Source organism: Ipomoea nil, unplaced genomic scaffold, assembly GCF_001879475.1.
Source record: "Ipomoea nil cultivar Tokyo-kokei standard unplaced genomic scaffold, Asagao_1.1 scaffold0319, whole genome shotgun sequence".
Classification (NCBI taxonomy): Eukaryota; Viridiplantae; Streptophyta; class Magnoliopsida; order Solanales; family Convolvulaceae; genus Ipomoea; species Ipomoea nil.
In genome coordinates, this window is record NW_017616747.1 from 1,386,257 (window position 1) to 1,400,469 (window position 14,213).

General features: G+C 35.8%; 2 protein-coding genes across 2 annotated transcripts; one reads left to right on the top strand and one right to left on the bottom strand.

Annotated features, from left to right (window-relative positions):
* Positions 1–348: 348 nt before the first annotated feature.
* Positions 349–5,636, top strand: LOC109171550 (T-complex protein 1 subunit epsilon). Its single transcript, XM_019320590.1, has 9 exons — positions 349–705; positions 1,344–1,662; positions 2,010–2,358; positions 2,923–3,055; positions 3,145–3,197; positions 4,138–4,240; positions 4,748–4,914; positions 5,019–5,132; positions 5,282–5,636. Exons 1-9 carry the CDS (start codon positions 507–509, stop codon positions 5,450–5,452), a joined length of 1,608 nt encoding a protein of 535 aa, XP_019176135.1. The 5' UTR covers positions 349–506; the 3' UTR covers positions 5,453–5,636.
* Positions 5,637–10,402: 4,766 nt separating this feature from the next.
* On the bottom strand, positions 10,403–13,614 carry LOC109171551 (probable pectate lyase 5). Its single transcript, XM_019320591.1, has 4 exons — positions 13,428–13,614; positions 12,103–12,852; positions 11,453–11,591; positions 10,403–10,908 (listed from the first exon to the last, which is right to left on the bottom strand). Exons 1-4 carry the CDS (start codon positions 13,550–13,552, stop codon positions 10,687–10,689), a joined length of 1,236 nt encoding a protein of 411 aa, XP_019176136.1. The 5' UTR covers positions 13,553–13,614; the 3' UTR covers positions 10,403–10,686.
* Between the last annotated feature and the right edge of the window lie 599 nt (positions 13,615–14,213).

A 14,213-nucleotide genomic window follows, 5' to 3' on the forward strand; every position in this document is an offset into this window, starting at 1 on the left:
TGAATTTTAGTTGTACTATGAACTCTTTATTTTGCAAGTGTGTGTTGATATTTGACCGTAATAATTTTTTCCCTACATGTTTTTACACCAACATTAGTTTGTTCCTATTAAGGGCCTAACTTTATCAGCTTATTGGTAGAAAAAAACAAATGAGCACAACACAGAGGCACAATTAATTTATCATCATTTCTTTTCATTTAAACAAATAATATCATTTTGAACCATAATTCACACGACAGTATAGACTATTCACGATATAACAATTGAAACCAAGGAGACCCCAACTAGTAAGTAGTAACTAGTAACGAAATGAATACTCCGTAGTATTTTTGTCTTAATATTCTAATTCAAGGGCCGTGGGTTTAAGTTCCTACTTTGCCTAGGGCAACACCAAACCCTTCAGGAACTTTCTACGCCACACTGAGCGTCACACTATATCGTTCTTTTCTCTTTCGGAGTCTCTGAAGAGAAGTTGTGAATCCGATCGAGATCGAGAGCGAGTAGCAATGGCCTTGGCTTTCGATGAGTTCGGAAGGCCGTTCATAATAATCAAGGAGCAGGAGCAGAAGATGAGGCTCAGAGGCCTCGATGCTCAGAAGGCCAACATTTCTGCCGGAAAGGCAGTCGCTCGCATCCTCCGCACCTCTCTCGGCCCCAAAGGCATGGACAAGATGCTTCAGAGCCCTGATGGCGACGTCACCATCAGTCTGTTACTCTCTCCTTGATTTTCTCTTAGTACTCTTAATCAATGAGTGTTGTGAGTTCGATTTGATAAATGGTGTTAGATATTAAGTATGTGTTAGTGTTTAATGCGATTTAGAGCTGTAGATTCAGAATTGGTTTATTTTGTTGTGAATTAGTGCTTAGGTATTTGCTTGTTTGTGCTAATTTTTCGGAAGCCAGATGTTAAGTTCTGACATTGGTATTGTGAAATGCTTAGTTGCCCCTGGAAATCATGATTAAAATGGGCTTGATTTTCTACATAATATGAGCTTGAAGTTTGAAAAGGAGGTGTATTGAATGTGATATAGGGGGGCTTTAGAAGTTGGGGTTTGTTTTCATTATTTAAATAATGGCTTTATAAGTATATTTGCTGCTTGATTTCATTATTTGAATACATTTTGCATCTAATGCCTTTGACTCCTTGAGAGTAAATGAGAAGCTATGATCTTAACTTGGGATATTAGTACTCATTGAAATATATTGTATACTTGTTTGAATTCTTTTAGTCATGAATGCACTTCTTTGCCCTTGCTGCTTATATTTTGGATGCAACAGTGAGAATCTGGACTTTATCTTTACTGATTATCTCATTTAATTTTAAATAATTCCTGTAATGGCAGCAAATGATGGTGCAACCATCTTGGAGCAGATGGATGTTGACAATCAAATTGCAAAGCTTATGGTAGAATTGTCCCGAAGTCAGGATTATGAGATTGGTGATGGAACAACTGGAGTTGTTGTCCTGGCTGGAGCACTTCTTGAACAAGCTGAAAAGTTGTTAGAACGTGGTATTCATCCAATTCGAATTGCTGAGGGATATGAAATGGCATCCAGGATTGCAGTTGGACATCTGGAGCGCATTGCACATAAATTTGAATTTGGTGTGAATGACATTGAGCCTTTGGTTCAAACTTGCATGACTACCTTGTCATCTAAGATGTAAGTGGCTAGTTAGATTCCAAGTTGTGAACCATATTGGTCATGCTCTATCTATGTGTCACCTGATGTCTAGAAATCGTAGCACCTTGCATTGCATATCCATATCCTAAGTAATTTTTTATTTTAACTAACCTTCATTTCCAAAGTGATTCCACTATGCCACTTTCTGTTGTAGAGCACACCAATCTAAAAAAAAGAAAGCTGAAGCTCTGTAAAAGTGACATGTATGAGTAGAAAACTTATAATTTTAATTAATCTCTATTTTTTTTCCAATATAGCTTGTCATTTGTTCATGTGCTTTTATTATTCATACATGCATGTTTTGATGTTGTGAACTCTGCTTTCAGTGTGAATAGATGCAAGCGTAACTTAGCTGAGATTGCTGTCAAAGCAGTTCTCGCTGTTGCAGATTTAGAGAGGAAGGATGTTAACCTGGACTTAATCAAAGTAGAGGGAAAAGTTGGTGGAAAGCTAGAGGATACAGAGCTGATTTATGGCATTGTTGTTGACAAAGACATGAGTCATCCACAGATGCCTAAGCAAATTGAGGATGCAAAAATTGCCATTTTGACTTGTCCATTTGAGCCCCCTAAACCAAAGACCAAGCATAAGGTTGACATCGATACTGTTGAGAAGTTCCAGACTTTAAGGCAGCAGGAACAGAAATATTTTGATGACATGGTTCAGAAATGCAAGGTAAAAGTGCATGCACTATTCTTGGTATAATGGAAGGTGGATCGAAAACTGTTAATGAAATTTGGGCCTCATCCTGACTTTATATGGGGGAGAAGGCTTCTGAAAGAAAAGAGATGCCACGTTCTTTTTTAATATTTTTTAAATAGAATTTGGTTGGATTTGAGGATGTTAAAAGATGGAGTTATTAAAAATACTTTCTCAAAGTTGTCATTTCTTTTTCCCTTCTCTTGGACTTTCTGATGACAAAATAAATGCCTTTCTGCTGATTATTTTCTCCTCTTTTCTTTAACTTGATTTGGAACTGGTTAACAGGAGGGAGAATGAGATCCACTCCTCTCTATTTTGTTCCTTTCAGATTTTCATACTTATTTTCTGTGAATAGAAGACATCTGTAAATCATAAAAAGTGAATATACTCCAATTGGAATACTGTGTTGTACATTTTGTTGCTGATAGTTTAGTGGTTTAGTTGGTTCTTATACGTTTTCAGGGCTTCAATTCCTCATAATAGTTTTAGGTGCTTTGGTTTTCTTGTTCCTTAACCAACATGCTATTTCTGACACAGGATGTTGGTGCGACCTTGGTTATTTGCCAATGGGGATTTGATGATGAAGCAAACCACTTACTAATGCATAGAAATTTGCCAGCTGTTAGATGGGTTGGTGGTGTGGAGCTGGAGCTGATTGCAATAGCCACTGGTTTGGATCTAATTAGCCCTCTTGTTTTTGAAGCCTAATCGCTACTTGTTATTATTACTCATGCTTTTTGTATATGCATTTGTGCCTAGGTGGGCGAATTGTGCCAAGATTTCAAGAGTTGACCCCGGAAAAACTTGGCAGGGTAATTATATTTCTCTTTTATCTTGCACATTTCTGGTTTGTGGTTTATGTAGTTTGCTTGTTAGTCTGTTACATTGTTATAGTTGCCTGTTATGTATGCTTGATTTAGATTTCTTTTTGCATGTTAAAGGCTGAAGTAGGTTAACTGACTTTTAACTAAAAAGTAATGGAATAACAGTCAAATAAGCCCTTGAACTTATGCAAAAATGCAATTACACCCTCCAACTAAAAGAAATCTTGAATAGACCATTAAACTTGTAAAAGAATGCAATTGAACCCTATTAGAAGGTCAGAAACAGGAAGTTTGTAAAAAATTGCTAACTTTACAGATTTTTGTTGATGTGGCATCATAAGTGACATCCATATAATAATAATAATAATAATAATATTATTATTATTATTATTATTATTATACTGACCAGTCTTCTCGGAATAATAATAATGCTCTATCTATTTGTCCGATCATTGATGAAGGTGGAGCTTGATGTCGTTGCAGCCATGGCATTCCATTGATTTTTGTGTTTGATTCATTGATGCAGACCAGGAAGAAGGAGAAGAAATAATAATAATAATAATAATAATAATAATAATAATAATAATAATAATAATAATAGTAATAATAATAATAATTAGGAGAAGAAAAATAGTAGTAAGAATAATAATGATGTGAGTTGGCATTTAATTGGTTAATTACTGGCAATTATAGGTAAAAATGACTATTGCATTTTTTCTCAAGTTTGAGGGTCTATTCAAAGCCTTCTTTAATTTGAGGGCATAACTGCATTTTTGCACAAGTTCACAGTCTTATTTGACCCTTATACCAAAAATGATTTTGAGTAATTGCATCTTATCCTTTGATTTTAATTTTTAAAGAAGATACTCTTTTAACTGTAGTTTTTTGTGTACACTATAAAATGTGTCACTCCTATTAATGACTTCAGGCTGGGCTGGTTCGTGAGAAATCTTTTGGTACGACCAAGGATCGAATGATTTATATTGAACATTGTGCAAATTCAAGGGCAGTGACTATATTCATACGTGGGGGTAAGTTGTTTTGTCTTTTGCAATTCCTGCTCTAATAGCCTTTTCTCAGTTTACTAGGTCAGAGAACATATACTTTTGTTTGATGCTGTTTAGGATTTGGATCTTTAGCAGGTTACAATATTTTCATGTATAAGGTTTGAATTTCTTATTAAAAAACTTGAATTAAGTTTAGTGCAGAATTAGTTAAAACAATTGTTGAAAACTTGGAGACCTTGTTTTTGTTGACATAACACAATTTAAGAGTTGTATATTTTCCTCAAAATAATGTACTTCAGTATTTGTTCTCTATTAAATATTTAAATCCTTTCCTCAATATTTTGAACTTAGCTTTGTAACAAGCAATCAATACCAAATATACTCTAGCAATCAATACCAAATATACACATTACTTAAAAAGTCCTACTATATTGCTTGCTATTACCTCTCTGGGTAGCTTCTTGTTCCCCTAAGGAACTCTTGCAGGCATATACACTTATCTGATTGATGTTGAAATTCCATGCCGATCAGGTAACAAAATGATGATAGAGGAGACAAAACGCAGCCTTCATGATGCTTTGTGTGTTGCCAGAAATCTTATTCGGAACAACTCTATAGTATATGGTGGTGGCTCAGCTGAGATCTCTTCCTCAATTGCTGTGGAAGCTGCTGCTGATAAATATCCAGGTGTTGAGCAGGTATGTAGCTTTGTTTGTTTGCTTGTTTTTTTATTTTTTATTTTTTATTTTCCAGTAATTGGTGTAATATTTCAAGCTAATGGCTCATTTGTGTTTTTTTGCAGTATGCAATCAGGGCATTTGCAGATGCTTTAGATGCTGTCCCCATGGCCCTTGCTGAGAATAGTGGCCTTCAACCCATTGAAACTCTATCTGCTGTTAAATCACAGCAAATCCAGGTTAGCTTGACACAATATATGGAGAGGGGGGAATTTTAAAGAATGGAGTCTTATAACAGAATTGGGAATGATGCCACTAGTTATTTCATAATGCTAATGGCTTTGTTTTGGTTTGGTTGTGACTTTAACCTTGAAATGCATGTATGCAGGAAAATAATCCATGTTGCGGGATTGATTGCAATGACGTTGGCACAAATGACATGCGAGAGCAAAATGTGTTTGAGACTTTGATTGGGAAGCAACAGCAGGTTTTACTCGCAACTCAAGTTGTTAAGATGATTCTAAAGATTGATGATGTTATCACGCCTGCGGATTATTAGTGAGTGATTAGGCAGGTCGAAGCATGTAGAACAAGTGGGTTTAACATTCAACTTTTGGTATGGTTAAGAAATTTTTGGTGGTTACGCATCTGAGTGTTTGGAGTTTGTTATGTATTATTACATTTGAAGATTGTTTCGTTGATCATGAGTTTGACATTTATCTAATTCAATCTGGTTGTCTCTATTTGCGTCGACAAAGATTACCCTAGTTGATGGATTTTAGGTTGAGTGATTGGTGCGGCAATGGGCATGCCATGCATCCTATTATAGGAAAAATGCTCAAATTCACCATTGAACTATATAAGAAAATATATAAGAAAATGTAATTAGGTAACTGAGTTTAAAAAAAAAAAAAAAGTAAAATTGACCCTCTCCAAGACTCCAACAAGTTAAAAGCTTGTAATTACACTAAGGTCTTGATTAGTAAATAGTTGTTAACTGATTGAGTTAATTAGAGAGTATAACTTGTTGATAACATTAGTTGATTATAGAAAAGTGTTTGGTAAATTAGTTACTAGTTGATAGCTGTTTGGTGTAACTTGTTTTCTGAAAACACTAGTTAAAAAAGTTAGTTATTTTGAGCAGCTTTTTATATTGATTTTTAATGAGTTAATACTCAATATAGTCCTCGATTTTAGTGGTTTTACTCAATTTAGTCATAAATGATTTTTTGTGTTCAATTTAGTCCTCAACTTTGATTGTTTTACACAATTTAGTCTTTTTTAAAAAATTCTGTTAGTTAACGGTTAGAAATAAGGTCTTAATGGTAATTTTTCATCTTTCATTCCATTTGGGATGATTCTTTCTTCTTCCCCTTATTAAGATCCTAGCAGAAATGTAAATCTTCGTGTCCAAATATTTATTTACTCTGTATTTATTTATTTAGGGTTGAAGTTGATTTGAATACGAAAATTTGCATTTCTACGTGAATTTTAATAAAGGGAAGAAGAATAGGGATGCCAATTTCAATCCGCCCCGCGGATATCCACCCGAATCCATCCCGCATGGATCGGGTTTTTTTGGGTGATGGTGGGTGGTGGGTCGGGGTGGGTCTTAAAAAAGTAAACTCGCAGTGGGTCGGGTTGGGTTCGGGTTCTATGTACAAAACCCGTCTAGAACCCCACCCGACCCACCATGTGTGTGTGTCTATATATATAATAGTAAAATAAGTACTAGTATGTAGTTATTTATAAAAGTTTATATAACTTTGTGTATCTTTTTACTATTTTTATATCTAAACTACTAAGTTTATTTTTAAAACTTAACAATTTAGTTATTATATTTAAATATTTATATTATTTTATATTTTAGTACCACTAATGAATTTTATCATTTTATTATGTGTAAGTAATTTAAATATTATTTTTTGAAAAAAATAATAAAATGATAAGTGGTGGGTACCCGTAGTGGGCATCCGCACCCGGTGGGGGTGGGGTGAGTTTTGAAAAAGTTCACCCAATGCGGGTTGGGGGTGGGGATAGGTGGAGAAAATATAAGGTGGGTCGGGTGATGGATGTAGTCCTCCCCGACCCACATCCGATCCATTGCCATCCCTAAAGAAGAAGGAATCATCCCAAATGGGATGAAGGATGAGAAATTACTATTAGGATCATATTTTAACAGTCAACTAACAAAACTTTTAACAAAGGACTAAATTATGTAAAATCCTCCAAGTCGATGACTAAATTGAGCACAAAAAGCCATTTAGAACTAAATTGAGTAAAATTACTATAGTCGAGGACTATATTAAGTATTAACCAAATCAAATAATTAATAGTAGTTAAATAAGTTAAAATTGGCTCAGATCACCAATTGGTCATCTTGTTATTATAATTTTTTTTTTCATTTCAATTATATTTATTAAAATTATTATACTCTAAATATTTATATTTATTCATTAAAAAATCTTAGAGATGAAAAAAACTTGCTTCGTCTCTGAGATCGCCTAGAGACGAAGCATCGTTTTTGGGATCTTAGGGATAAAGCTTGTTGCTTTGTTTGTCTCAGATTGAAACAATGTGATCGTAATTATTACGACGTAGTATTTTTTTTTTTTTTTTAATGAAGAAATGTTTAAATGTATAATAATTTTAGTAAATATAAATATAAATAATTAAAAAAATACATAATCAGTTATACTAACCCTAAACCACCACAAAAGTTAACTAATTACTGGAGGTTTAGCCACAACTTAAGTATCACTTCACAATCTCTTGTGAAGTCGAACCCCAACTTAAGTACCACTCTACAATCTCTTGTGGAGTTGAAACGAGATCGTATCATTGCTTACTTTTTGAGGAGTTGATCTCGCGGCGGCTTACTCTAAAAGACGCATACTCCAGATTCTTCTCGGCATCAGGTAGTCCTTTTCCAGTGGTTTCACTCTAGACCTTATCAAGTACCAGGTAGCACTTTCCTAGGTTGATCCCTCCGCTAGGTCGGCACCGAATGAGTGGACGACTTCACTCTGGATAGCTTTCACTTCGAACTCTTCTCGGTTCCTTTTGAACCTTATAAAACACCAGGTAGTCCTTTCCCACCACACCTGGTCTCTCAATCGAAAGCCCCAAATGATACGGCACTCAAGCTAAAACCCTAACTCCACACAAAAGCTAGCTCATGAGTGAATATTTAGCCCCAAATTAAATACCACTTAAAGTCGAAATAGGATCTGGTAGGGAATACCCCGACCGACATGCCACGTGTTTTATTCTTGTTTATGCAGGTTACAGGTCGGATATTCTTAGAAGAATCCGGTCGTACCCGACCGGCGTCTTCAGTACCCGAGTGATAGCCCTTAGACGAAAAAGTCGAGAAGAGGCACGTGGCAACGTTAGGCGTTGACAGGCCGGGCTTGCGGGAAGAAGACACGTCATTGCTACGTGGGTTGCATGCCGACCGGCCAGAATTGTGTCTCCGGCTTAGCGGCTATAAATACCCGCGGCGGCAACTTAACAGTGTGAGGGACTTTTGGACGATCGATAGGCTATTGTTAGAGCATCCCGACCGCAGTCAGTCGGCCCTCAGAATAGCCAGTGTAGATTGTATTTAGATCCTTCACCTGATCAATAAAAGATTTATTTGCTTTGATTGGACTTGTGTTATTTATTTACCGCTTACGTGGGAATTAACACTATCAGGATGGTATCATGCACCTGTTATTTATTCCAATTACACGCTTTTAACTTGTTGAGTGTTAGTTACATTTTTTTTAAAGGTCAATGGTTTAATTACAATCTTCGTGTATAGTTCAATGATGAATTTAAACTTTTTCGTTTTTAACTCCGTATATTTTAGTGGCAAAATGTGATGATAGTACAAAAAATAAAATTGGAGATGGGATGTGGCTTTCACGCTTAAACCGCCTCTGCAAGACTGCAACCACTCCTTATCGTCCATTTACCAGCGATTGAGGCATGAGGGAGGCTCTTTAATGTCAGCACGTTAGTTGCGACGGTCGGTTGAGCAGTTGTCAGTATTGCCCCGCGGACAAGATCTTAGATCTGCTCCCCCACCCCTCCATCTATCATACTTTAACCTTTTGCCTTGCACACAATATACGGAGTAATATTTCTCTCTTTAAAATTCAGACCAACATCTTGGTCCCTAGTAGAAGGTAATAAATGGTATTGTCTCCTCGCATCGTCAGCTTAACTGGTCACAGAGACAAATTTGTCATAAGAGATCAAGAATTGAATCTCACCAGAAAACAGTGTCGAAGTAACCTCTCAAAATAAGGGGTACAAAAGTTTAGCATTTGTTAATCAGATGAGTCATCACCATGGTTTACCCTTCCATAAATTATTGGACGATTTCATCATTTATCACAAAAAAAAATTCATTATTACCATGTACTCTAATCTCATTATTTTTGAGTGTCAACATTAACCTATTTGTTGCCTACCTTGTGGGACCTCCCGCAACACGCCAAGACCCGAAACCAAAGCAATGTTGGAGTGGAGATTGCGAGTGCATCTTTGCAATCGTTATACCCTATACCACGGTGGACATAGCACTTAGCGCCTCGTGCCTCTCAAAACGACATCGTTTTGATAAATTGTGTAGAGAATCGACGCGACAGAGTGTATGTGTATTATGTTATATAATTATGTACATTCTGGTATACAATTATGTACATTATTTTATACAATTATGTACATTTTTTTTTATATAATTATGTACATTCGAACACGCAATTTTTTTTAACAATTAAAAGTTTATATACATTCTCATATACAATTATGTACATTTTCAAAACATGATTTTTTTTAACAAGTTAACAACAAGTACAGACAAGCGAAATTTTCAAAAAAAAAAAAAAAAAGTACAACACAGACATCGTTTTGTACCAGTATTGTGTGCCCTGGTGCACGATGCATCTTTGTTGGTTTATAAAAATAGAGTTACATGTATTTATGTTGGCCCATTTATTTTTCATAAAAATGGTTATGGTTAAATATCTACTGTCAAATTATATCAAAGATTGGGATCTACTTTGCATTGTGAATTCTAGTCCAAAAATAACATTCAGATTATGTACAAATTACAGACACACAAATAAAATCTTATGTGTCTACAGTTAACATATTATGTACATACAGTAACAATTTACATGTATGTAGTTATCATTTTATGTGTTTGTATCTGCAGTTAAAATTTACGTGGATGTAATTATCATGTTATGTATTTATAATTATCATGTTATTTGTCTGTAATTATTATGTTATGTGCATTCAATTTGTTTACAAGTATAGAAATAATTAACTACAATTATATAATGTGTTAATTTACAAACACACAATTTTTGGACCAGAATTCATAAATATCTTCAAATAGCCAATTAAATTAAATACGGAGTTCGAATTTTGTGAATAAAAATATGTAAGTAATAAAGAGGTCTTAAAAAAAACTGAAAAAAAAGTAGTAGTAATACATTGAGAGTGGAGTGGATATATAATATATAAATATAATGGATTGAACTGAAAGTTGGAGTTATATATTAACATTAGATTGAACAATAATCAACTCTATCAGTTCCCAGCCAGCATTAGTGGCTTTGGGAGGGCTGAGGTTGTGAATAGGAGAAACGTAACATAATGAGAGCCTTTGGGGTTGGAGATTCAACCTTTTTGGCAAAAGAAGGAGAAACGTAACGTAATGTAACGTAGATTGAGACGAGTTACATGCATGAAATTAATTAATTTTTTTTTTTTTTAAAGTGGGAGTCTATTTAATTAACATCTTTTGGCCTTTTTGCAGGTAAGTGAACCTGCATTCCCTGTGAGGGAACTGATGAGAGAAGAAGGCCTAGCACTCAAGCTTGATGCTTTTGCATAGCTAGATGAAGCCCCTGCACCTGACCTTGTAAAGAAAGCTCCATTCAGCATCAGATCCCCTTCTGATCTCCAGTTCCATTTCTTCCATTCACTCTCTGCTGCATCCTCATGTTTTGTAACCTTCAAAACACAAGAAAATGTGTGTTGTTATAGTTATTATTACTTTTTTTTTTTTGGGGATGACGAGGAAAACCTTCCATCAATATTTGGGGATATGCACAAGATAAATCTCACAGTCACTACCTGGGGGTATGCATTGGGTAAATCCCAGCAAAGGACCACAAAGAGGTAAACCAACTTAGGTTGTTCATAGCTGACTGACTCAAACTAAAGGTTGAGATTCAAACTCATGACCTTGTGGTTACAAGTTTGTATCCTTAGCTAGTTTGGTTGGGGTTACTTTTTTGGAGTGACAAGTGAAATTCGTAGTCACTATTCGAGAGTGTGCACTGGATAAACTCTACCTTGTGACCTTAGTTGGTAAAGGATCACAAGGAAGTAAACCATCTTAGGTTGACCATAATTGACCGGTTCAAATCAAGAAAATTGAAATTCAAACTCGTAACCTTTTGATTACAAGTTTATATATCTTTAACCAGCTTGGTTGGGACTCCAATAGGTTCCTTTGTTTCTAGGGGTAGGGTGGGCAAAATTAAAACATTACCTCTTTGTTGAATCTGTCGTTTGGAGCGAGGAATCTATTGCCTTGGCTATTGATTGTAGGGTCAGCACTCCCACCAATTGCATACATTTCCCAGTGGGTGTAGTCATTGTTCACCACATGGAAATATCCATGTCTGCATCTGCATGATATGATGATGATGATGTTAGCATGGTATGGCATCACACCCAACATATACATCTAAATCTGCTAATAAAATAAAATAAAAACTAACCTTTGAACATGCCAAAATCTAAAATTATTAAAGGTATTTTTGTCCTTTCATAATTAAGATTCCAATTCGAATATAAATAAAGGGATTTAAGTGCTAAGATATGAATTGGAACATAAATAAGAAGGATGAGGAGGAGAACAACAAAAATTGAGATTTTAAGACTTAAAAACGATTTATTTATGCTCAAATTGGAATCTTAATTATGAAAGGACGAAAATTACCTTTAATAATTTCAGATCCAGAATGAATTTTGACACTAGCAAAATAGTTGTGAATGAAAATTGGTCAGAATTAAACATGTGTTGACCAAAACCAACAAAATTGTCATTTTGGTAATACCCAAAATTAGTATTTGATTTACATCCATCTAAATGACTTAAATCAGGCAATAAAATAAAATAAAATAAAAAGCATGTACCTTGGCATTCTCTGAATCAGCCCTTCTCCAAAATGGTTGAAGGCTATGGTGACTTGCATATTCTTGTCTGCTGTAAGGGTATCACTATGGCCCAAGAGCATGACCTTGTTGTGATGAGTCATGTAGTTGTTGGAGATGGTTATGGCAGTGGATGCATGTATGGCATCAATCAACCCATCCCTGCAGTTTGAGAGGGAGCAATGGTCAACCCACACATGGCTCCCTCCAAATATGGACACCCCATCCCCATCCGATAATGTCCTCCATCCATAATGATCTGGGGAGTCCCTCACATACGCATTCCCTCCTTGCTTGCAATCATGGATGTTTAGCCCATGGATGATGATGTTTGTCACATATTGGATTGTGATGCAGGGGCCTCCTGCTATGTGTACACTTGCCCCCCTTCCATCTATGGTCTTGAATGAGTTGAGCATTAGTTCTTCCTTCAGCTTTATCACCATGTCCCGGGCGAAAACGATCCATAATGGCTCGTCCTGTATCGCCCCGTACCTCAGTGTCCCTGGCTTTGGGTTCACCGGGTGATCCCCTGGGTCTGTCACCACGTAAATCTTGCCGTCCCTTCCGCCAATGGCGTGTTTTCCAAACCCGATCGCGCAATCCGCTAGGCGCTGCCGGTTTTTGTCCCAGTTTGGGTCACACCTCCAGCAATCATCAATTGGGTTCCCTGTGCCACATGACAGGAACCCCAGCTTCCTCCTTGCACTTATTGTGGCATTATTGATTTTCCTACATTGTATATTTGTTAGCATCAAGCATTTACCACTATGTTAAAACTATAATTGGTAGCAAAAGACGTAATTTTATTTCTTTATATAAGAGTTTTTTGCACTTTTGGTTTCACGAGTATTGTGACACTAACAAGATTGTTCCACGACTTTTAAACCTTACAAACTTGATCCACAACTATCCATTTTTTTTTTTTAGCGCAAATAGCCTTTCTGACTCAATTTCCGTCCATTTGTGACCGAATTTTTTTCCTTTATAGCAGGGTTGAGTCGTGTACAGAGATCTAGCCAGAAGGACCATTTGTACTAAAAAAAATGATAATCCTGGATCAAGTTTGCAACGTTTGAAAGTTGTAAAACATACTACAATACTCTGGAACCAAAAGTACAAAAAACTCCTTTATAGACCGTCATTACATTTTCTAAAAACAATGTGTATTGATAGACTTGACCTGTTATTGCCTTATCGGCCTCCGCCCATTCTACATTAATGAATCTATATATATATATATATATGTATACTATAAATAAATTAAAGCAACAAGCTAAGCTAAGAGAAATGCAATATAATCTCACTCATTCACTTCTTGAACTATGACTTCAGGATCTGGGAATGGAGAAGAGGCGGCTGTGAAGGTGGGATAGAGAAGAAGAAGAAGAGGGAGGAGGAAAAGAAAGTAATAAAGTGGCGGCATCGCCATAGTTGCTGATCGAGTTGCAGAAAGAAAGAGAAGAGAGTGTGAAAAGGTGGGGGAAAATGTTAGGCATTTATATACAAAGAATAATGTCTTAAAGGGGCCACCAACTCCACCTCTCAATTAATAATAAACTTCAACTTTTCCTCTGCTCACTTCGGAATTCAATTTTCCCTCAACTCTCTCTCTCTCTCTCATCTGGGTAAAATTACAGTTTTGATTCTGCTCTTTTTTTTTTTTTTTTTTTTTTTTTTTTTTTTTGTCCGTAGAAGTTTAACTCATTGATTCAGTTTGCAGTATTTTTTTTTTTTTTAAAAAATCAAGATTCAAACCGTAGTGGATAGATTATACTTAATGTGGACAGATCCCTTGTGCGCACCGACATTTGGTCATGTCTTTCGAGTTAGTGAGTCACTGTGATTTACATCATCCCAAATACTCTGTCAAGTTGGAATGCAGGGAGCCCTTAGAGTTGGCAATAATCTTAAATGCTCTGTCCTGTCAGGATGTAGGGAACTCTTGGGGAAGGGAGAAGAAAAATTACAATTTTCTCTAGTGGTAAAGCAAATTTATTTATTAATAATATATATTTTTACTCACTCTCATACCTTAAGATAGGTTGGGAATTCAAAACTTCCTCTCATATGAAAAAATTAATATGACAAAC

What these genes read in the sequence shown, in the direction of transcription:
- LOC109171550 (XM_019320590.1), top strand. Translation starts at nt 507, where the DNA reads ATGGCCTTGGCTTTCGATGAGTTCGGAAGGCCGTTCATAATAATCAAG. An exon ending in CCCCGGAAAAACTTGGCAGG is followed by an intron (nt 3,198 to 4,137) that starts GTAATTATATTT and finishes TAATGACTTCAG; the next exon opens with GCTGGGCTGGTTCGTGAGAA. An exon ending in TTAAATCACAGCAAATCCAG is followed by an intron (nt 5,133 to 5,281) that starts GTTAGCTTGACA and finishes GCATGTATGCAG; the next exon opens with GAAAATAATCCATGTTGCGG.
- LOC109171551 (XM_019320591.1), bottom strand. Translation starts at nt 13,552, where the DNA reads ATGGCGATGCCGCCACTTTATTACTTTCTTTTCCTCCTCCCTCTTCTT. An exon ending in ATAGTTCAAGAAGTGAATGA is followed by an intron (nt 12,853 to 13,427) that starts GTGAGATTATAT and finishes TATACAATGTAG; the next exon opens with GAAAATCAATAATGCCACAA. An exon ending in CTGATTCAGAGAATGCCAAG is followed by an intron (nt 11,592 to 12,102) that starts GTACATGCTTTT and finishes CATATCATGCAG; the next exon opens with ATGCAGACATGGATATTTCC.